The 22,772-nt window shown below is 38.5% G+C and overlaps 1 protein-coding gene across 5 annotated transcripts in view; it reads right to left on the bottom strand.

Annotated features, from left to right (window-relative positions):
• Atpalpha (sodium/potassium-transporting ATPase subunit alpha) overlaps positions 1-22,772 on the bottom strand; it is a 61,226-nt gene that overhangs the window by 18,892 nt on the left and 19,562 nt on the right. For 2 of the 5 annotated variants that reach the window (XM_071778148.1, XM_071778147.1), the window contains exon 2: positions 350-430. The exons of 1 other annotated variant lie outside the window; for it this stretch is intronic. In XM_071778148.1, the coding sequence (XP_071634249.1) occupies positions 350-430 (81 nt within the window). Of the gene's footprint in view, positions 1-349; positions 431-17,348; positions 17,506-22,772 lie in introns of those variants that run through there. 2 more of the 5 variants (XM_071778149.1, XM_071778151.1) reach the window with 2 other exon arrangements.

Genomic DNA, 22,772 nt, shown 5'->3' with positions numbered 1-22,772 from the left:
GCTGATGCCAAAGTGAAAACGCGAAAGAGTTAAAGATCCAGAAGTGCGATAGCGGAAGAACGAAGAAAATTTCCTTCAAGAAAATTTCTGAGGCATAGAAGAGAAGCGTTACGACAATAGATGTTGTTACCATGAAGAAACGATAGAATTACAAAGATCAGATAAAGGAAGATATGAGAAATAGAGAGAGAGAGAGAAAAAGAGAGAGAGAGAGAGAGAGAGAGAGAGAGAAAAGAGTGCGAAAGAAACGTCCCGTTTATTCCATCTGCTGATCAAAGAAGCGTACCAGAACTCAGAGATGTTAATTATATAGAATTCGTATGGACATAGAGTCCATCTCTGAATATACCTTGTACATCCCATCTGCGGTTTTGTTGTCGTCGCGAATGTTGGGTAACGTGGCGACCCTGTACGAGTCTGAGCGGCCATGCTGTAAAAAATGGGCGATAAAAAAATCATGAATAAATCATACGGGCGTAATACAACAAAATACCAACAGTTAAAATAAATATACAGATGTGTATATGGTGAAATTAAACTAAATAAAATATAACTAAAAATAATAATAAGCGAGTCGAGGTAGCCGTTTTGTATTCCTCGCATAGGTAGGTAGGTAGGTAGGTATATACGATCGCACGAATAAAACGCCCAAAGAATCGCGCGGTATATTTGCAGAATCAGGAGGTATATGTACATATATATGTATACATATATTTTTTTTACAGAGTCAAGTGATCGGAGTCGATCTCACGTGAGCTGCTTGTTTTAAATTGCCGGTTCCAAATCTTAAATATCACTTTGAAAACGGACTGATGACGTGACTAATTGTCGTCCATTCGGATGACGCGATTTTACGTCGTCGTCCGAATGGACCAGTTTTCTCACAGTGCTTGCGGTCGGACACCGGACACAACTGCGACCTTCTTATGAAAGAGAGAAAGAAAGACAGAGAGAAACAGAGAGACACGTGGCCGGCACGCATTCGACACGTGACGTCGCGTCAGTGAGAGAGACGAGACGTCCGCGGTGCGCGGAACAGAAGCCCGATTTTCAAGAGCGACCTCGGCACGACCGCGTTCGGATAACGACCGTTTCCGGTAGTGTGCCGGTTCAATGGAGACACCACTCGTCACAGTCGTCACCGTCCACTATGCTCAGTACTCAGTACTCAATGCTCAATGCTCAATGCTCAATGCTCAATGGTATCCCGTAATCGCGATGCTTCGCCTCGCGTTCGTCGGCAGGGTAGTCGCGAAATCTTAAACTTTTCCTCTCGGCAAATAAGATTATCGCGAGTCAAAATTGTCTACATTTAAGCAGAAAGATAAACAAGTGAGAAAGAAAACTATTATAAAATAAAGTCATTTATATTTCATCGCTCGGTTCTCTTTTCATGAATTTCGATGAATTTTCCTATCGCTAAAATTCTGCGCAGATGACTAAACATAACACGAATTTACGAGACCAGTTGAAAAGCAACACAAGTAACAAATTGCTTGCATATAGTTAGGTTTGTAATAAATATTAATAAAGAAAAACAAGTATAAAAATCGAAAGCAAACGCCAAGTGAGCGAATCAAAGATGCATCGCCTTACTTTTGACCGTGCATTAGTTTGTATCGTAATTTGGATCTTGAAACATTTCCGAAGAATATTAAACATTGAGCCAGTTATTGATGACGAATGTGTAACTTATCGCGTAACGTAGTGGTATCTTCCAACGCTATCGTCTCGAGTCTCGACCATGAAAACCAACGATATTCTCACGTACCGGATGGACTAACTAACGAAACGCGAGACTCGTGACGCAGACGCACTTACACGAGCGCAATTGCCACGCGCGCGCGGCCGTTAATTCTGTCACGGCGCGCGGCGATTCGTTATGGTCGTTGCAGCGATTAGATAAAAGACCGACGAGAGAGGAGAGGAGAGAGTCGGCAAATCGACGGTTACGATCGTAAAAACGTAACTCTGACTTTGTGCGTTACGCGTCCGGTCTGCCGTCTGGTCCGTATACGTAAACGATCAATTTCATAGGTATCATTATCTCTGGCCCATCGTCGCTCTCGCTCACGTCGCCATTGAGGAAGCACGATTATGCAATTTTACAGGTCACATACGCACCTCGCTGATTGTCCGTACGTACACGCACACGCACAATCGCGTCTACGATGGCGCGCAAACGCGCCATCATTCGTTGCGTAAAGTACATTGATAAAAATCCAAGATGAATAAACACAAAACAACATTATATCTCAACTTGATCTTCAAATCAAATTTATTCGGCATATTAAACACTTGTATCAAATTGCAAAATTAATTTCACTTTCTTCCTCTTTCCTTCCTGCTAAATAGAAATTAATTTAAAAACATTGCAGAGACTGATTCGGAATTTTTCTCAAGTTTTTAGGAAATTTACTCTATAGAAACTAGTAGAAACTAGAAACACCCCAGTGAGTGGTTTCGCACCGAAGAGCATACGTCTCCGTAATAGATGCAGGATGAACGCGATTTCGACCTTATGCAAATTTGCGCGGGTCGGTATCATTCACGGGTCGAGTTACAGAGTCGGCTCGCTAGAAGCGGAAGTGGTCGAGCTTAGCCGCGACGCGCGACGCGCGACGCGACGCGACGCGACGCAACGGGCAGGAAAACGCGTCGGGTCTCGGCGATTAGATCGCGTTCTAGGACCGCGTTCGTTATGTAGCCCTTGATATGAATTCGCACTCCGTGCTCTCCGTTTCGTATTGCATATTTTCATGCCACGAAACGAGGACAAGCGTCATACAAAGCAAGAATTTAACAATGCCATTTGATGCCAACTGAATTCTGCTCTGTAAATTCTATATTTTCTATATACGAAAAAAAATCTGTGTGAAAGATAAATTGTCAGTACGGCGGCACCGCGGCGTTTGCTCTCTTTCGAGAAATTTATTTATTCATGTCGATTCACGCTCGTTTACAATTAAACATAATATTCTGTCTTTTTAACTTCTAACAATAAGTCACATTCTATGATTAATCAACAATCCTAAATAATTTTATTTTCATTTTTATTTGTATTTTTACTTTTATTTTGAGAGAAAGCATTGCAAACCCAGTTAGCAAAATAAAAAAAACCACTTATCTCGTCTAGTCTCATCTTTTCAAATTAGGCACAATTAGATTTAACGGAGCGTATCCTACATAAATTCTTGAAATTGATTCGAAAGAAACGAGTGCACGATATTTCTTTTACAGCTGCATAGAGGCATTGACTTAAGGCATTAAGGATTAACTTTCAACGATCGCGCCGCGGCGCCGGCGGCGACCGCGACGACGGCGTCGACGGCGTCGACAGCAATCGCGACGCGACGCGGCAGTAAAGGCGCCGCATGCGGGTCGACGTCGCGTGTCATCGCCAGGATCGACTTGAAACATGTTCAAACCCTCCGCAGCGTGAGAGATTCGTTAATCTATGATAGAGAAATTTAAGTGCGGTTTTTTACGTATCGCGCTCTACTATTATCGATACGTACTATTAACGCGTATACATGTTTTCTACACAAATAGTCTTTTTATTTACATAAATATGAAATAAAATCAGGCTTTCCTTTGTAATTCTTACAAAGAGCTCAATCTATTTTAATGACAGACCGTCACCATATTGCGGTAGACTTAAATCCCTTTCATTCTCTGTTATCACCTTAAACTTGTCGAAAATTTCGAGCACGAAATGCCCGTATTCGAAGCGCGATTTTAAAGGGTGATCCGCTATCTATTTGCCAGTTAAGCAGTTTGCCAGGGTGATGGTACCGTACCATTCAGCCATAACCGGATGATAATTTTCATGGTTATCCATCCCTCTCTTTCCTTCCATGTTTTACATTTCGTTCCACTTTCCTCGTTTCTCCCTACCCACTTTACCGTTTTTTCTCTTCCACCCTCTGCCATCCTCTCTCTCTCTAGCGTTTCTCACCGATTCGGCTCTATTTCTCTCGAGCCGCGGGTCGATGATGGCGACACGGAATCATCGGTGGAAACGCGCATGCGACCTACGACCTAGCCATCTCTAACGAGCGCCTCCCACTGTCACGGATCAATACCCAAGTAGGGCACCACCGGCTATACGTGTTCTCTCTCCTTCTTTCTCTTTCATATCTCGTCTCGTCTCGTCTTATGTAGTCTCGTCTTGTCTCGTCTCTCGTCTTCGCACGGAGCATGGTGTACCTAATAATGTGCATAAGCACGTTGATACACCGCGACCCCCATGTTAGCGCACCCACTTGCATTATAGACGACACACAAGCCGGACATCTCCTTACTTTGGTGCAACTTCCATCAAATAGTCTGTGGATCATGTCGGAATCAATTATCGATATTATCGATATTTGATACCAGTATCGAGAGAAAGTACCGATAAACATACTTTTAGATAGACACCAACTAAATTTATCTTGGTATACAGAAAATATAATGGGATAAAACCTTTGTACACCCGAGAAAATAATAAATGATTCACTTCCTAATGTTTGCCATGTGTTGTGTAATTATGCATTACCAAACCAACTTTATTACGCTGAATGATTTAACTTTTACGAGCCGAATCAACGAATCGCATCGCGCAGCTAATCAAATCGGTTGATGCTTATCAAGTTTACCTCTAATTGCCATCCAATATTCTTTCAATATCCCTCAATAGATAACAAACTCCAGATATCCGCCTTCAAAAGTAATATATACGAAAAATTTTATAACACTGATTATTTTTAGATACATTTAAAAATTTGCCGTTATAGGACTTAAGATATCGTTATAACATATACCCTATATATATAAAATGTTCTGTTTAAAAGAGTTTCCATACCTCTTTCTCTTACGGCATGCAAAGTAACTGCTAAATAAGCGTCGATAAATGGTTTAAAAAAATTAATTGCAAATAAAAATAAATTAAAAAAATATATAATAACTGACAAATGGTAATATATCTATCTTAGCGGTCTAGAAAGAAAGAAGGGAAACGAGAGTCGTAGGCTTTAGCTTTATATCAATCGATAGACATATACCTAAATTGGATTCTCAGAGGCTCCGATTATAATGCGAAATGTACATTTAAAAATAGCCACACTTAGCAAATACTCTGCACCCTGCTAAATCTCACGCCAATGGTGCAAGACCGAGCGCGGTTAGTTTCCTGACAAAAGTGAAGATATTGTTGTAAAATACAATAACCGTTACACGTGCGACATTGAACCGCATTTCACGTACGACAAAGCTAAAAGCTGATTTCGTAAACGGAGCAGGGGGCTAAATTATTTATGAGAAAGACACACGCGCGCGCGCGCTTTATTGCTGATCGATATTATTCAACTCGCATCGGTCACGATATATCATGAATAATTTAGGTCTAATCAAACTTTCCTCGGTGCCTTCAAAAACTTGTAGATATTGCCGCCTATGACAGAAAAACATTATTTGCGTAATTAATATTGTAAATGGAAAATGGTTGTAAAAATTCCCAATTTATTAATCCAATTGATTTGACGTTTAAATATTTATTAATATCTTATGTATATTGAATATACCTTTGCATTCAGATAAGGCACTTTTATAGATGCCAGAGATATGCACAATTGCCCTAGCGAGAGACATGACATAGAAGGTGTCAAAATTCTTAGTCTGTTAGACTTCCTTTGAGAGACACGAGTTAATAAGATGATCGAAGCCATAAACTATGTGTCGCATAATCTAATGCGTGGGTGCGCTCATGTGCGTGTATGTGCGTGTATGTGTATGTTGAATTACTAGACCTAACCAACTGAGACTTTTAAGGTTTGTGTTTTAAAGGATTTGAAAACTAATCAAAAGCTATTTTCGGTTTTCAATTTTCGTTTATCGGCAAGAAGCGCGCGTTTGTTTGCGCCTACAGCACCCGCACCCTCTGCCAAGCGAATGTTCCAATGTTTCTCGTAGATACGGAGACACGCGATGTGGATGAATGTGGATGAGCTGTTTGTCAGCTGGTCGATATTCGGCCACTGCCGCCGTTCAGAACGCGAACACCACGTTGCCATGCAACGGCTGACTGACTGACTGACTGGATGACTGACTGGCTGGGTGGCTGGCTGGCTGGCTGGCTGGCTGACTGGCTGGTCTGACTGGCCTTGCACGCACCCTCACGCATTACTCACTCTTGCAACCGCCACGAGAGGAGAGATCTATGCGTGTGACGTCACGCAGAGTGCGTGGCACAGGACGTTTTACGAATTGGGTCAAGAGGGAGAGATTGGTCATTTAACTCGAGCACGCTACGTGCTCCCTGTATGCATCAAATGTGATTTGTCCGTCAAGCTGATTTTTCTCGTCTCAGATGTATCTATATATTTGCAAACTTCCGTGGATTTTTCGGAAAATGTTAAGTATAGGTATTTTGGCAATGCCAGGTGTAACAAGATTTTCGGGATAATATTTAATTTTAATTCGATCGGTAAAATACTCGATTTAACTTCGATACGTACGAGCAATTCAAAAAAATTTTTAATTTTAACCATGATAAATTTCTTCAATCTTTTTTGCGTTTTATTATGTTTCGTTGTAAGTTTAAATATTAAGACGAGTTAACTCAAAAAGAATAAATTTTTTCGTAGGTACATCTATCTTACTTAATCCATCTGCTTATGCGTTTTCCTCGCTATATTTTTCTCTTTCTCTCTATCTCTTATGAAATTCAATTTCCGCGAAACGAGTCCATATATCTTGGAGTGAACAGCGAGTAATTAAAAATAATAATACGCAATTAGAAGCACGCAATTGATGTTACGCAGAAAATAAATAACGTGTAACTTCAAATAAATTAAAAAACACGAACGAGTCTCAAGTACGTGTAACTATTTATTTATGTTACTTTAACTCAATTTTATGTAACACTTTTCAGTTATCAGTTAAAAATACCCGAGAAATACAATATACTTGATAATCTCTCGATCTAATCTCTTCCATCTGCGAAAAATTCGCGTCATTTAAGTACCTTAAAGAAATTGAATCGCGTGACTTGATGCCAAAGCGCGTTTTATTGATGAAATGTCTTCGCGATTCACGTGTCGTCGGCGAATGTTTGCTAGAAATTTGTGTTTATAATTATAATTTTTTTACGAATTTTTAACGAAAGTATGAAGTAACAAAAGTAAGACAACGTTAATTATCGGGAGAGATTTGACTCGAGCGTTTTCGAATCCAAAGAAGTAAACAGATATAGTCGTGTACGCAAAGCACATTCTGTGCTGTCTAATGATAATGGATAAACTGTAAAAAAGTGTACAAACAAGCTCAATCGAGGTTTCCGATCAATTTACGTAATACTCCGACACGTTAGTAAACGAGAACTGTTTATATAATTTATGATGTCTTCCTTCCAAGGAAAAATATATTTTATAAAATTACAAAAAAAATGTTAATTGTCTTGTGTAAAAATATATGTAGATATATAATTATTGATATATATGTCAGATATATTATTGCATTTAAATATCATTTTGGTGAAAAAACACCCTGATAAAAAAAAAACACTGGTAAATAAATACATAATGTGATCGCAAGATTATCAATTGTATAATTATGTGTAATAGTTGAAGATAAACTTATGCAATAAAGATATAGACATATAATTATTGAAGATTAGAAGTCTCAAGCGTATTGTATCAAGAGAGTCCGAGAGTCCGAGTGAATTGTCAAGTTTTGCATAGATATCGCGCTTGTAACAAACAAATAATTAAAGAGTCAACTGCAGACGCGTATTCATCTATTTTGTAAGAGAATGTATCTTCGGTACTCTACAAGTTTGGGATATTTCCACTTTAATTATATTTCTCATTTCTGCCTGGTATACCTATTTACGTGAAGAATTGTGTCACCGCAAACTGTGTTTCACTCTCTGATTCAATCTTATCCTATATTAAACTTCGCGAGCTCATTTTTTCAATTACCGCAATCTAATTATTCCATCATCTGACGAGCCGCGTAAATGACTCATGGATTATTCAATACGGACTGTCGAGCCCCCTTTAGATAGAACATCGCGAAATACGCGATTTAAGGACATCCACGAAATCAAATTAAAAAATCAGACGTTGAAAACTATTCGCGAGGTTATAGATACAGATACGCGAGAATGATCTCTTACTTGGACGATAAAAATGAGGAAATCGGAATAAGATATACTACTCTTTTTTTCATTATGTCCATAATATTTATAGTACAAATTGAATCCATCGAGATTACGTCCCGATAAAAGTATGAACGAACTTCGAAAATCCGTTTCTATCGATATTCTTATCCGTGATGCTGTGCGACGTGGAACGGCGAGCGCGGGTCGAGGTTCTGTGATTAAAATTGGATTTTCGTCTATTCTCGTCCGGCCGTCCCTGAAAGTCTTTGAGACATTGAATGTATTTATGTCATAGCTGTTAGAAGAAGATTTTCTCTCTCTTCTCTCTCTCTCTCTCTCTCTCTCTCTCTCTCTCTCTCTTTCTCTCTCTCTCTTTCTCATCCGTACATCGTCATCTGGCGCTTTTTCACTGATGCGGCGCAGAACGATTGACATACGAGTAAGCGAATGCATACATTCGATTCATCAATAAATATGTGTACCCAGCACGCGCCAAACAAAAAATTAATTCAACGCAACGCGTTTCCGTATACACACTGTTACTACATTATCCGAGTGACATATCATAGTTTCCGTTGCTTTACAGAAGAGCGATTAATTTTTATTAATTTGTAATATCATAATTATCTAAAAGTATTACCATTTTTATGATGCAATTTTTCTCAAAATACTTTAGTCTCGCGACATATATTTTATTTTGCGACAAAACAGAAATTACTGAAATATATTTAATACATAATTAACAGTATAAATCAAATATTACAGCACAAATCGATTTTTTTTTAATGCGTTTTAGAGAATGACTACGATTACATGTTTTAAATTAATCGCACATAAATTTACATAAGAGTATATCAGCGTATACAGAAGCGCATAACTAATAAGACACATCAACATATAAACTCATTAAAACATATCACAGGAATTTACATTCTCTTGATTCTAAATGCCTTTATGTAGATCAGTATATGCAACGGACTCATATGTTTCGCAAATTGCATTTTGGATTATCCTTTATACTGAGAAATTTTTGCAATTTATACGGATCGCGTATGTCGGAGGGTCATGGAAATTTTCGCAATACGATTTTTTTATAACAACCGACACGCGATCGAGTTTAGCGCGCTTTATACTGACACAACGTCGTCTATCTCAGGATCGGCATGCGAATCGATTTTTCTTCTTTGCCTTGACATTCTTACGGTTTTAATATGTCGCTGAGAGTTTTTCATCGTTTTTCATACCACAATCAGAGAAAATCTAAACAACAAGATTTGACATTGGCAAACGCCAGTCGCGTTTAAAAGATTATTTCTTCACATTGAAAAAAGGAAGACATATATTTTATACTTTATTAGTGTAAGAAGACTCCTTTTCAAAGAGTCAATTTACTTCTATTTCTTATCCTTAGTTTCAAGAAATAATATAATATGCATCGTGTAAAATTCTCCTCGTGACACAAGAAGAAGAACAATCGCGAGGAAATAACAGGTTTTCCGAGGTTGTCTATTGAATCTACTATCTAAATGGATCTATGTCGAAAACGGAACGTGTGCGAAATACAAAAACAAAAATACGACGCGTAGATGCAACGCATGCACAATACTTTCAACGAGTTTGCTTAACTACACATTTATCGCATGCGAGAATTTTAATTAAAACCAGAGATGCAAACCGACTTTGAACCAAATTAGAAAATTAAATTATCGAATTTGGTTGAATTATGGACAAAATTAGATTTTGAAAATAAATGCTTGAAACATATGTATATGTATATATCTTTTTCCCTTATGTCTAAATCAAAATCACAAAATGTAATAAAAATCATTATTTAAAAATTTATTTAATAAAATAAAAAAAATATGAATAAAATTTTGAATTAATCAAGGTAACCGGCAAAAAATATGTTTGACTTGAATTTCCAATGAAAATTCCTAGTTATCTATTCATTCACCTGTTAGACAGAGGAAAAAGTCGATAGAGAAGGCATGCCGATGCATGAATACACATGCGCGCAATCGCTATTTTTCTTTTTCTATACGATACCGGTACGCAACCGGTTCGTGCTAGTTCATTTTAGTTTCGCGATCGAGCCGAGTTTGAGATAGGAAAGAGGGGAAAACAAAATCGCGCGCATAATCTCGCAGACGTAATGAATATCGAGAAAGAATAAGAGAGAGAAAGATGCCGTGCATCGTACATCGATTAAAGCTGCATTTCGCCATTTATGATAAAGAAACGACGTTCCATGTACCAATGTTACAAGAAATTCAATTGATTCTACCGTTTTCTTTGGCAAGACTATGTCTATTACAAAGGAAATTCAACAAGATTCGGATTAGAATAAAAGAGATACTTTAAAAGATGCTCTCAAACATTTGACTAAAACGTTTTCTCTTTAATAAACATGAAAATCTCTTTAATAAACAGGAAAATATTTGTTTAACAGATAGAATGAACAGAAGTAATCTTTACGTATGATTCTTTTAGCAGAATTCATTAATACAAAAATTTCAATTTTCTGTTCAGAAAACAATAAAATTTTCTCGAAAGAATCGATGCAATTACATAATTAATGATTATATCTTTGCATAATGTCAAATTATAATCAAAATTGATAATCAGATTCCAACGACTATAAAAAGTTAGATACCGCCTTTACATAAACAAACTTAATTATCATATGTTAAATTAATAAAAGAAATTTTCAAAACATTAGATATCTATGACAAGTAAACATTTAAGAAAGCAATATCCTAATTTCCTCGAGCAGTATAGTATACTTTCATTGTTATAAAATCGATAGATTCGATCGCAACATATAAACACGTACACCACATTCATACTCATGTAAAAGTTCATAGTTTGATAAGTTCGATAAGTTCCACTTTTGTTAGAATCTGTTATAACACGATGTTCCTACGAATAAACCTCTCTTATCCTACCATTAGATTACCATTAGACTACCATAAAAAAGTTCCTAGTTTAATTATTAATTATCCATATTATTATTCAAATTGTGTCAATTTAATAATATTCAATTTTCATAGAATTGTAGTTAATACTAAAGAAAATTTTATTCTACCGCTAGATGTACATTTTTTTCTGACCCAATAAAGGCATCGGTCACTTCAGAAAAGTTATAAGGATCTTAAACGGAAATCTTCAGGAAGCAATTAAATCCGGTAGATCACAATTAGATTAACAGACTTTGAACTCGAAAGAATAAAGCGATAAGCTTAATCTATTTTTAGCTTGCATTTTATCTTGATTCTCAGCACTAAAATAAAAATTAAAATAATTTTTAATTAATATTAACATACGCGTACTACTTCGAAAAATAGACACGTTTTTGTCGATCCACTAATAGATGTCACAGAATTTCGTATAATCGTTTTATTATCCTATTATTGAACATCGGAATAATCATTAAACTGAGTTTATTCGTCGTATAGTGGATATTAACTGTCATCGACGATAATTTATTTAAGATAGTAAAAGTGCAGATCTAACTTACATGCTGGATTATGCAAAATTTTATTGCAAAATTTCCGAAAACGCTTTAACTTTGATGACTCGTGCAATGGCTCATAATGCATAAATGAATTGTTGTCGAAATCAAAAGAAAATTTCATCGCGATCGAACACGATATTAATCGAGAAGGTATTTTAAATTAGGACAATATTTCATTTATTTATTTATTAAAATATAAAGGCAAACGAAAATAGTAAACTCACGCCTCAAGGACAGTATATTGATTAGATAAAAATATCTCCTTACTAATGATCAGAATTAGCAAAATAAACTAAAAAAAATGTTTGCACTCACAAATCATAATCAACTTTCAATTTAATTCTGATCATTTTAAATTATTTACTTCCATGTTGGAATTTTTTTCTATAAATTATGTTTGTCTCGTCTCATTTCGTCTTCCTAAAATGTACATTTCGAGCAGCTACGTGTGGAATCTTTCACCAAAATAACATTTTGTTAGTCCGGAAATAAATGTAATAAGATAAAGAGTCAAGCGGAAGCAAAAGATAACACAAGAGACCTTCCAATTTAGTATCGAGCATTTTATTTCCAGATAGGACTTGCGCTCTGAACTGACGGCCCTTAAATATACCATGGATATCGATCCAGTCGATGGTCGAGTTTCGTTTCAGTTGAAAGCTGGTGTGCTATTCCGAGGATGTTACTCGGAAATAGCGGCCGAATCGTTGCCGATATTACTGAAGTGAATCGAGGCAAATTAAAACAAGTGAAATTAAGTCGGAAGTTAAATATCGTTGACTAATTAAAAGCAAACATCTTTCCACCTGGCGCAAAATCAATATCGAAAATCAGTAGATATTAATGATTCATCGCTGGAGCGGAGAAACGTATTGTGGAAAAATCGAATGGTGACATTACGACGATAAAATCAGGGACAAAAACGAAACGAATATAAGACCAAAGTTCGAAGAAAAGTTCACCCTCGCATCGTCGCGATCGATTCGACGATGATACGCTTCGACGATGAGTGGCACCAACAATTGCCATGCGAGGCGTGTCGTGTGCGGAGAAGTTCGGCCGGCACGTGATGCCGATCGAAATGTCAGATGAACTGCATGCGGGTGAATCAACGGATAGATGCTCCAAATACAGTCATGTTATAATTTCGCGCGGCGATATATATTCAAATGCCACAAAGGAGACACGACGAGATCGTTGGATTCATAATTGGATTAAATAAATAAAATATTCTAACAAAAGAAATTTTAAATGTCGTCAAAACTTTCGTCTATAACGGCGAAAAATACCAAGATTTCTTTAATGTCATAAAAGAATAAATACAAGACTACAAGACTTGAAAAATCCCTTCCGTGCATCCATAGGGTTAAGCACCGAACGGTCGAAGCCTCGGAGCAGACACCGGACAGTCGCTGAAATCCTGAACGATCCGGTATTATCCGGATCGTTCAGGACCTGGCAAGGCTATCCAGAAAACAACCTATCTTGCTGTCCATCTCCCAGCATACTTATTTTCACGACTCTTTCGTTTCTATTCTAGATTCTAATTCTAGTCTTAATTCATAAAGTATACATTGCTACCGAATTTTTAATTTATTTCTTCAAACTTAACTGTGTGATTTGAATAATATTTCTCTATCTTTTGTTTAGTGCTTAAATTGCAAGTATGTCGTCCTTTTTACGGCACTTTCTATTGCAAAAAAAATTAATTATGTCGTTTGTACGCTATTAATGGCAGTATTACCTCAAGATACGGACCATTTTTACAAGGTACTAAATTGCCTAGCAATAGGCATGGGAAAATATTTAAAGAAATCCAATGAAACTTGTCAACATCTTTATTACCGCGCTTATTACCGTAATGCACACGTAATAGATAATGTCAAATAAAAAGTGTATGATTCTGACATTGCGGAAGAATGATAAGAGACGCTCGCTACCTTGACGCTAATTGTAAGATATGAAAGCGCGGAAGAATTCGCACAACTCAAACATATGTAACAGTTTAATTCTGGTTGGCGTGTGATTACGTCAATAAGCGTAATTTATGTATACGCTAAATTAATATAACATTTGTGGCGTAAATTTATTATAATAAACTACTAAAATTTATATTCACTACGATTTGTCAAAAAGTATACATAAAAATGGAATTTTTAAAGAAACTAAGGAATTTAAGTGCTGAATATTCCAAGTATATAATAAAAAACTATTGTAAACACTTCAAAATTTATTTAAAGCAATAATTAATTCTTTTCATAAAGAATAAAATCTCTACTTATAATCGAGTTTTTGTCACATCAAGATATTTAGAGGATAAAGTCGACATAAATAAAAATTCATATATAGAGAATTTTTAAATTGTTGCAAAAATTAGATTCATCAAGAACATCCTTATACATCAGAGATCCATAAAAGGATCAGAGGTTAAATCAGAAACAGTTTCGCGTAAATACAGCGAGATGCAACTCGTTCGCGGAAACGCGCATAATCCCAGCTGGCCGATTCGAGAGCGCTAATCTAAACGATCGATACGCGACACACCGATGATGTTTGACGAGCGTTAAAAATTGGCGATTCAATGTCGCGCAGCACCGCGAGATACGTCACTCACGCGTGAATGACGACGACGACAACGACGATGATGGTGGTAAGTAATCGAGAAGCGGAAGTCGGTCCAAGAAATTTCAATGAATAGGAAACACCGGTAAGAACCACTTAAAAGAATTAAACTTCTCAATTAAATACGGTGTGTGTAATTATAAATCGCAAACTCGTGAATAGCTGTATCAAAACCGATAAAAAAAAAAGAAGGAATTGCGTTTATTTCGCATTCTGACACGCTATCGTATCTTGAGTACTGGGCATTGAAGGTGATGGTCACGTAAGATTAAGTAACATTGTTAACAGCACTCAGCTCTCTCGACTACCAAGACAATTGTGTCTCTTAAGAAATGTTTGAAAGATTGAAATAAAATTGATAAAACCTCTTTCACAGCTGGACGAAAGTCAAAATCAGATTTTCTATTCATCTCATAGTGAATCCGGACATAAGCATGCCGGAAAGTCGTAATAAAATAACTAATGAAAAACTCGACAGAAAGATGTTGCTGAGGGATGTAGGAAGGAAATGGTGGAGCTTCTAGATCGAGGGCGTGTCGCTCGTGTCCCTCGAGATTACATACTTGTTTCGACTATCCGTAGAATTACTATCGTTGTTTGTATTTTGAGAGTTGAAGATAACGAGCGAAGTACGAGGAAAAGTCTAGATAGAGAAGACCTAAATATCTTAAGCCATTAAATCATCCCTCAATTCAGGTCTAATTCGTGGTTTACCACAAAGACATAACCTAATCTAACGTGAATTACTGAAAAACTAACTATGTCAGAAAAAACTCAATTGCACAGTTTTATGAATTAGTATTTGCTACATCGAAACCAATCATAAATGTATTATTAACAATGAGAGCGTTGTCACGCGATAACAATGTGTATTACACATGTACAAAAAATTAAGCCACTTTAACGCGGTTTTAATTTAGATTCGGTAAATCAATAAATCAATTACAGAAAAAATCTTGTAGGTTTTACAGAGTGCATTTAAAAACGAGCCTATGGATCGAAATAACGTTAACGTCTCGAAATAAGACGTTATTAGACCATCTAATTTTCGTCCGATATAAACTGTATCGGACGAAAGTGCGATACCTACCACCTTTTCCCGAGGAGCTTTCATGCGGCACACGGGTTCGCAGCAATTGAACTTTAGCGCGGCTCTAAAAATAACGGTCGCCGTCGATCCATCCTTCCGCTACTGCCACGACGACGCGCATAATTAATCGATCCGTTCGTCTTCGAGAAGCGTTTCCGAGAATAAAACAACGAAAGACAATGCGATTTCCGAATTCATATCCTCACCGATCATCGTCGGGGACCACTGTTATTAGGACACCCACCGGCGACGAGACATGAAGATAAGGATTTTCCGTGAAGAGAAGCAATCTTGCGACCCACGGCGAGCGAGCGAGCGAGCGAATGAGCTTGCGTGCGGAGCAATCTGCGCAGAAGCGCGCCGAGAAAATCACTAAGCGCGTATTTGCATCGGACGGAACGAGCATCGGAGCAAAATCTCCATCGAGCTCGCCGATCGGACGATTCTATCCGCGGCTAATCATTGACGGACTTCCGCGACTGATGCCGAGTAAGTAACTTCCGGATAGAACTTGTTTTTTATAACGAAGTCTGAATATCTGCGAAGAACTTTCCACGGACGAAACTAAGCACTTCCGGAGAACTTGAAAATCCTTTAAAAATATTTCGACACAATCAATGTTCCTAATTTTCCAACGAGATCATCTGTCATTCGCTTAGTAGAGCACGAGGCAGGCGTCGACGATCGCACGTTGACATTTATTATAGCGTTTTTCATCGGCAGAGCTGCATGGCACGCATTCATTGTCAGTGCACATTAAAGCCGTCGTACACAAACCAACGTAAAGTGTATGTTTAATATAAACATTAAATCACGAAATCCTCAATATTCTTTATTGCTAAACTGTTTGGTTAAATATGTACTGGGCATTTTACTTTAAATATTAAAGATATCAGGTACAACGGCTTTAATGTGCACTGAGTGCGCACCAGTTCTGCCAATGAAAAACGCTATTAGATAAGCGGCGAAGTGTCGCACGGCACACTGTCGAGAAAAGCAGCGCGCGAGGGAAGCGACTAGTTCTAAAAACGGAACGGGAGGAAAAATCTACGATAAGCACAAAGTATCGTAAAACTTTACCATGTTCCACGAAGTCGCGAGAATTAACAAATGAAACGAAGGCGAGACACGGAGAGAGAAGCCATGCTCGAGACAGAAATGAGAAGGAGAGAACGAGGAAGTTATCAAATCGGAAGTTCCTCGTTTTCCTGGTAACGGCACTAACAGAACTGATCAGCGACAAGTTTGACAAAAACTTGAGGAGAAAAGAGAGGGGAAGAGAGAAAGAGAGAGGAAGTGAGGGAAAGAGAGAAAACGAAAGAAAGAGATGGAAAGAAACTAGTCTGCTATCGAACAGGTATTTCAATCTAGGGAGAAAAGGAGAGTAGAAGAGAAAGAGAGAGGAAGATAAGGAGGAGCTTCAGAAACTTCTCTCTCTCTCTCTCTCTCACTCACACACACACACACACACACACACACACACACACACGGGCTCGTTTCTGTCTTACACATTCATTCTCTACAATTTACTTGTTCAATTTGTGAAAACCAAATTTAATTCACTGATGCAACTACAAGAGAAGAAATCCGCGAGGCGCGTGATATCACTGAAATGTCACTACTCGCGGAGTCCCTTAGTAGACCGATCTGTCACTCGAATCAGCTGCGCTTGACAGACACCCTCCTACCATCTTCTTTCTGGAAGTTCTCCGTTCGCCACCGTGTGAGCCTGACAAAAGCTCTCCACCCGGCCTCGTAGGGCCGTGCGAGAGTTCACCTCTCGAAAATGCTTCGTAGTCGCGGCGATTTCTCGTTCTTTCTCTGTCTCACTCCCGCACACACGGCACGCAGGCACGCACACAATCTCTCTTTCCCTTTCTCTCTATCTATTATCAATCTATCTCTATCTCTATCTCTGTCTCTATCTCTCCCTCCCTCTCTCCTTTTCGTTGTTCGTTGACAAAGCTCTAAGCACAAACCTTGTCATCCATGGCTGCGGCGAACGGTGTTCGGTGAAAGATAGAGGATTAGCAACGCGGCTTCGGGTGGACCAGAGACTGACTGGCGTTTCGTGTCGTCGAAGACCGCCGGCATCATCGACCCGTATTCCCCACTGCCGCGACACCTACCCCCGCCGTGCGATCGCCTCCCTACTCTTTTCGCTCCTATATGCACGCCCTCCTCTGTTACCAACGGTGTTCATCCCGCACGTCATGACCCGTCTTACTTCTCTCTTTCTCTCTCTCTCTTTCTCTTCTCCCCTTCTCTCTTTCGCCCTACTAGAATCTACGCGCGCGTCTAGGGAAAATTCCCTCGTTCCCTCCTTGAATCCCGTATGTGAAATTAAGCCACGTTTGAGAAACCGGATAAATTTAAAAAATTCGGTATTCCCGTGACTTAATTTTTTAAGTCATTGATATGTGAAGAAAAGACCATATGCCGACCGTCGTGTCTCCACCGACTTGAACAAATGTACAAATCTTTTCCAAAAATATTCATACTCAAGTTTATTTAATGAAATTATAACAATAGTTGTATTTTCCTAATAAAGTTGTATAATGAATTTAACTCCTGCTCAGAAAAAATTATTTTTTTCCAGTTTTTTATTCGCTTCGTTCGATGACCGATAAATTCTACTTAGCGAACGGAACAAGCGCGACAAAAAAAAATTCGACTGTAGATCTCTATCAATCAAAAAGGTTTGATGATTACTGCAGAGTACAGGAAGTAACAAATATCCATCCCAATTAGCAATTTACCTAGGACCTAGTGCGCGTCCGCCACCCAACGGGACTTGCCAGCCCCGCGACTCGCTTGCAGGCACCCCCTTGGCCCCCTACTTGCCTCGTACCCCTCGTGCTCCTCTCTGCGGTCGTAACAACACCCGTTCGCCGGCAAACCCGGTTGCGCGCGCAACCCGTTCGCCAACAGCTCTTCATGGCGATGCTACTGCCGTGCAACGTCGGTCCGCGCCCCCGAAACGACAGCGCGCAAGCTCCCCGTGGCCGGTGATTCTCATCCGAGTCGCCGCATCGACACGCAAAATTTCGAATATTCGATGGAATTCAGGATCGAAAATGGATCCGGTCAAGATTACGCATAGATTATGGATAAAAGCCGATTACGGCGTATACATATAATGGGGGGAGGGGGGAGATAATCGGAGCTTTTTATCCTCGAGCAAAAGACTAATTTGGCGTTTTCGAAAAATGCTAATTTGTGTAGAAATTTTTGTAGGAAAAAGAAATAGAAATGAGAATGGACTTTATCAAGATATATTGTCAGCATATAGTAAAACGGGAATAGAAGGAATGAATCTGGACTATTTTATTTGACAGGCTGAAAGATCGCTCCTCAGGGAAATTTTGCCAAGAAGAACGAGGCCTTAACTGGCGAAATAACTGCGTTAAGTAGAAGACAAGAGAAGTAATTTGAATTGGAAACTGATTGAACGCCTCGCATTGAGATTAATGATGATCCCGATACATTGTGACTATAGGATGAACGACGATAACCTATTTGTCTAACGTAATTGCACTAATAATGCTAAATGATAAAATTCATCTAAATGCCCAGATATAGATACGTGCTATTATCGAAAAGTACGAACACAGAAGTATAGATATTATACTTTTACTTCTCATGAAAAAATAATCCGCTTTGTCAAAGCTTTTCAGGGGGATTTTCGTTATGTTTCATCTATTCTACTTTTTATCGGATACTATTTGTCTTTGATGTTAAACGAATAGAAATAAATCGTTATTTAAAGATATTAAACTTGAATAAAATCGTATCCAATTCTTTTCTCCTTCAATCAAAAATTTGCATATTTTAGTAAAATATTACAAAAGATGAATTTAAAAAATGTCATATGTTCTTTCTTCTAACGCTGGAAAACTTAAGCGAAAATTGTTTTATTAATTATAATTAGATTATTGGTGCAAAAAGAATGTGAGCACAAATGCGAGCGCGATTCTTCTCTTAATAAAGCAAAACATAAAACGTTATACTTTAGTGACGTTATACAGTAAAAAAAACCCGGGTAAGCTCATTTTATTCGTTACGACAGGCAGGATAAATGTTAATTTCTAAACACTGAGAAAATAATATATTTTCTTAACATTAATAACGGCAGAGAGGATGTATCCATATGGAGTGTCATCAACGTCACATCTGCGTCAATGCTTAAGGTTTACGAGTTTCAAAGCTCGTGTAATATAAGTTTTTTCAAGTTCGAGTCCTCGCTCATCGTCAAGCTGGAGACGGTTGCCGAATGCTTGGACGAAAATCACTCTCTGCACAATCAGACAAGTTGAGAGCCATCGCAGGCCCGCGATCTGTGCTACTGGGCTACGCGTCCGCGTCAGACAGGCGCTTTGCCTGACCGACCGACCAACTCTACTGCTGCTCATCCCGTTGTCTCTCTTTCTTTCCCGCCTGTTTCGTCCGTTTCGTGTCGTCGTCTCGCCTCTCGCCATTCTTCTCACGATACGCGTTTCGATATGAGCCAAGTTTTGACTTCCGAGAGTGGTATTTCCGCCCTTATTCGCCACACCGCATTTGCGTGGGGAGAACGGAAGGAAGACAAGTTCTCTTACTTTCTTCACACCAAATCCTAAGGAGTACCATATCCCTAGGCAAAAGTTCTTGGAAATTTACGATTACATTAAAGATGCAGTAGATGCACAACACCTCGTAATATAGCGAGTAAGGATTATAAGAATTGTTTCATAGTCAGAATCGATTTTTTTTTTTTAACAAAAACATCGAGATATCAATCGCTTCTCCAATAGTTTTTACAGAGCCAGTAGTTTGAAGGTCACAGACTATTTGAAAAATAAAAAGCGCTTTAAGAGATAGAGAGAAAATCGAATGTTATAAATGAACAAATTAAAACCTTTTCAGGTAAAATTGCGAGCAGATGTGTCACCTAAAAAGTAAAGCTTATTTGCTATTGTCCGGATATCGCGAGGAACGTATACAGAGACAGAGCCAGATTCGCGCGAGACGCGAGTTATCTCTACGTTAGTACACGTTTCGCAACATGCTCATCTCTCCATCTCGTCGCTCTTCTATCTTGTACATCTAGTCTTCTCGTGTCCTCTCTCGTTCCGGTTCTGCGAGAGTTCTGCGAGAGAGGAGAAGAGAAGAGAAGAGTAGTAGAGTGCGTGAGTGAGTGATACGTGAGATTGGCGCAAGGCCAGTCAGGCGGCGATTGCGTAACTCGCGTCACCGCGAATCGCCCGGCGGTCGCTCGATGAACATCGCCGGTGCTTGGACCGAGAGTCTCCTTGGAGGCTGGCTTGAAGGAGGATAAACGAGAGAATGAGATAAACCTGGCGCTCGCGGCGCACACGAGCGATTTCCTCATCGTACGTCCGTCGCGCGTCGACGAGAACATGCGCTTCCCGCGCGTATGTCTCTCATACGAGGCGTGCCAAAAATTCCGCGCAACTTCGCTAATTAGCACTGACAGTGAATCTATATGCGAGAAATCCCATATAATTATGAAATTCCATCGATATTAATAATACTAATAAGATTATAACGTATCGCTTTCTTATCTTTTTATCGTTTTTACATTTTCGAGGGTGACATTTTTATTTCAATGTATATGAATAGCTATTTTCAAAGAAACATTGTTCGTCACTTATTTCCCCGAACTGCACTCGGCGCACACCGCACACGTTCCGTCGTAAACGAAATCGCGTAAATCACAATTGGCGGATAATAATTAATACGCGACAGTGGAATCGAATAAATCGAATTAGACCGCTCGTCCTTGTTCTCGTTATTTTTGTCTTTCATTTTATATCTTTTCAATTCACAATCGAGCGACGAGCAATTTAAGGTGCGATAAATCGTGCTATCTAATTGATACAAAGTCGACGTCAACGCAATTGTGACTACCGCGATAATACGCGCGGACGATCAACCATATCCGGATCATCCGCTATCGGTAGTCGAGATTCACCTTAACGGAATCGGGACACGAATGCTCTTCATTAGTCTCATCGATTTCAATCACCTTATCAGAATCGATATTTATCCGCAGATAATTTTATGAAGAAGAACATTGAATGATATTATCGCAAAAAACACAGTGCAGAACAAGATAAGCGACAAAATTTCGGGTTGCGAATTCAAGGTTCTTTTCTTTCTTTTTTTATTTTTTCATAATTATATATTTCACGTTAAATTTTATTTCAGAAAACTACAAAACTTGTATAATGCTCATGACTAGATCGTGACCAGAGAACGTGCCATACTATTAGTCCCTCTATGTCAGAGCAATTACTCATAATTTTATTAGTGAAAAATTGCAATTTGTAGCAATGTCTATAATTATTATGTTCTTCGAATTGGCATAAAATGTCCATTTTGCGATGTTATACTTGAATACGTGATAATTTAGGCCGTTTAGTCGCATTTATGCAGTTATCGTCTAATATTTAAGTATCTTACTGATTTCTGTAACGAAGCCAGAGTAGCAAAGAGAACAGACGAATCGCGTGCAACTCGTGCAAGTACGATCGAAAGCCTAATATCGTTAACATCGACGGCAGGATCTCATTGACGCAATATTGGGCCGTTCTCGTTATCGTCATTTTAACTACGTCACCAGATATACGCGCGCGTCTCAGGTCTTTCGTCGGTTGTTTATAAATACTCGTGCCGTAAAGCCCCGAATCTGCTTGCGCCAGAAAACCGGGGGCTGGTATCCCGAACGTATTTTTGGCCGGATTGATTTTTATACTGGTTGAGACGATGATACGCGTGTCGATTGACGTTTCTTTGACAAATAATGCGAATAAATGTTGTAGTCACTGTGTGTTTCTTTCCCTCTGTATACTTTTGTTTACTCAGACATTGTTGATATGTTAGCTCGAGCCAAAAAGCTACGCTCCTTTACTATAAATATTGGAGGGGGGGAAGGGCAGAGAAAGAGGAGTTTTGACATTTACATATAGAAACTTGCTCTAAAATTTTCACACATTACATTATTTGGAATAGAGAAGCGTATAAAAGAGTAAAGATGGATATGTTATATGTCCTAGCATGTTGGGACCAAACTGTTGACTGTATTGACATATGTATGACACAGAATGGGAATAGCAATTTCCATTCTTTCAGACTCATAACCAGCTATGTCAGTACTTTCTTATAAAGGCAACTACTATTCTACGAACTGTCAGTGACAGAAAAAGAATATTGCATCTATCGATATTCACTTTTTTACTTAATCTTTTATTTTTATAGACTGTTATAAATATTCTCATTTCGAGTATTGATATTTTAATTTTATTTGTTAAACGTTATTGTTAAATGTTACTTATTGCATATTGTTATTATTGTACGCACGCAAGTACTTTTGTACGAATAATCCCGTGTCAAGTGATGTA

This window comes from Temnothorax longispinosus, chromosome 5, assembly GCF_030848805.1.
Source record: "Temnothorax longispinosus isolate EJ_2023e chromosome 5, Tlon_JGU_v1, whole genome shotgun sequence".
Lineage (NCBI taxonomy): Eukaryota > Metazoa > Arthropoda > Insecta > Hymenoptera > Formicidae > Temnothorax > Temnothorax longispinosus.
Note: the sequence above shows the minus strand (reverse complement) of the source record. Positions and strands in the feature narration are given on the sequence as shown.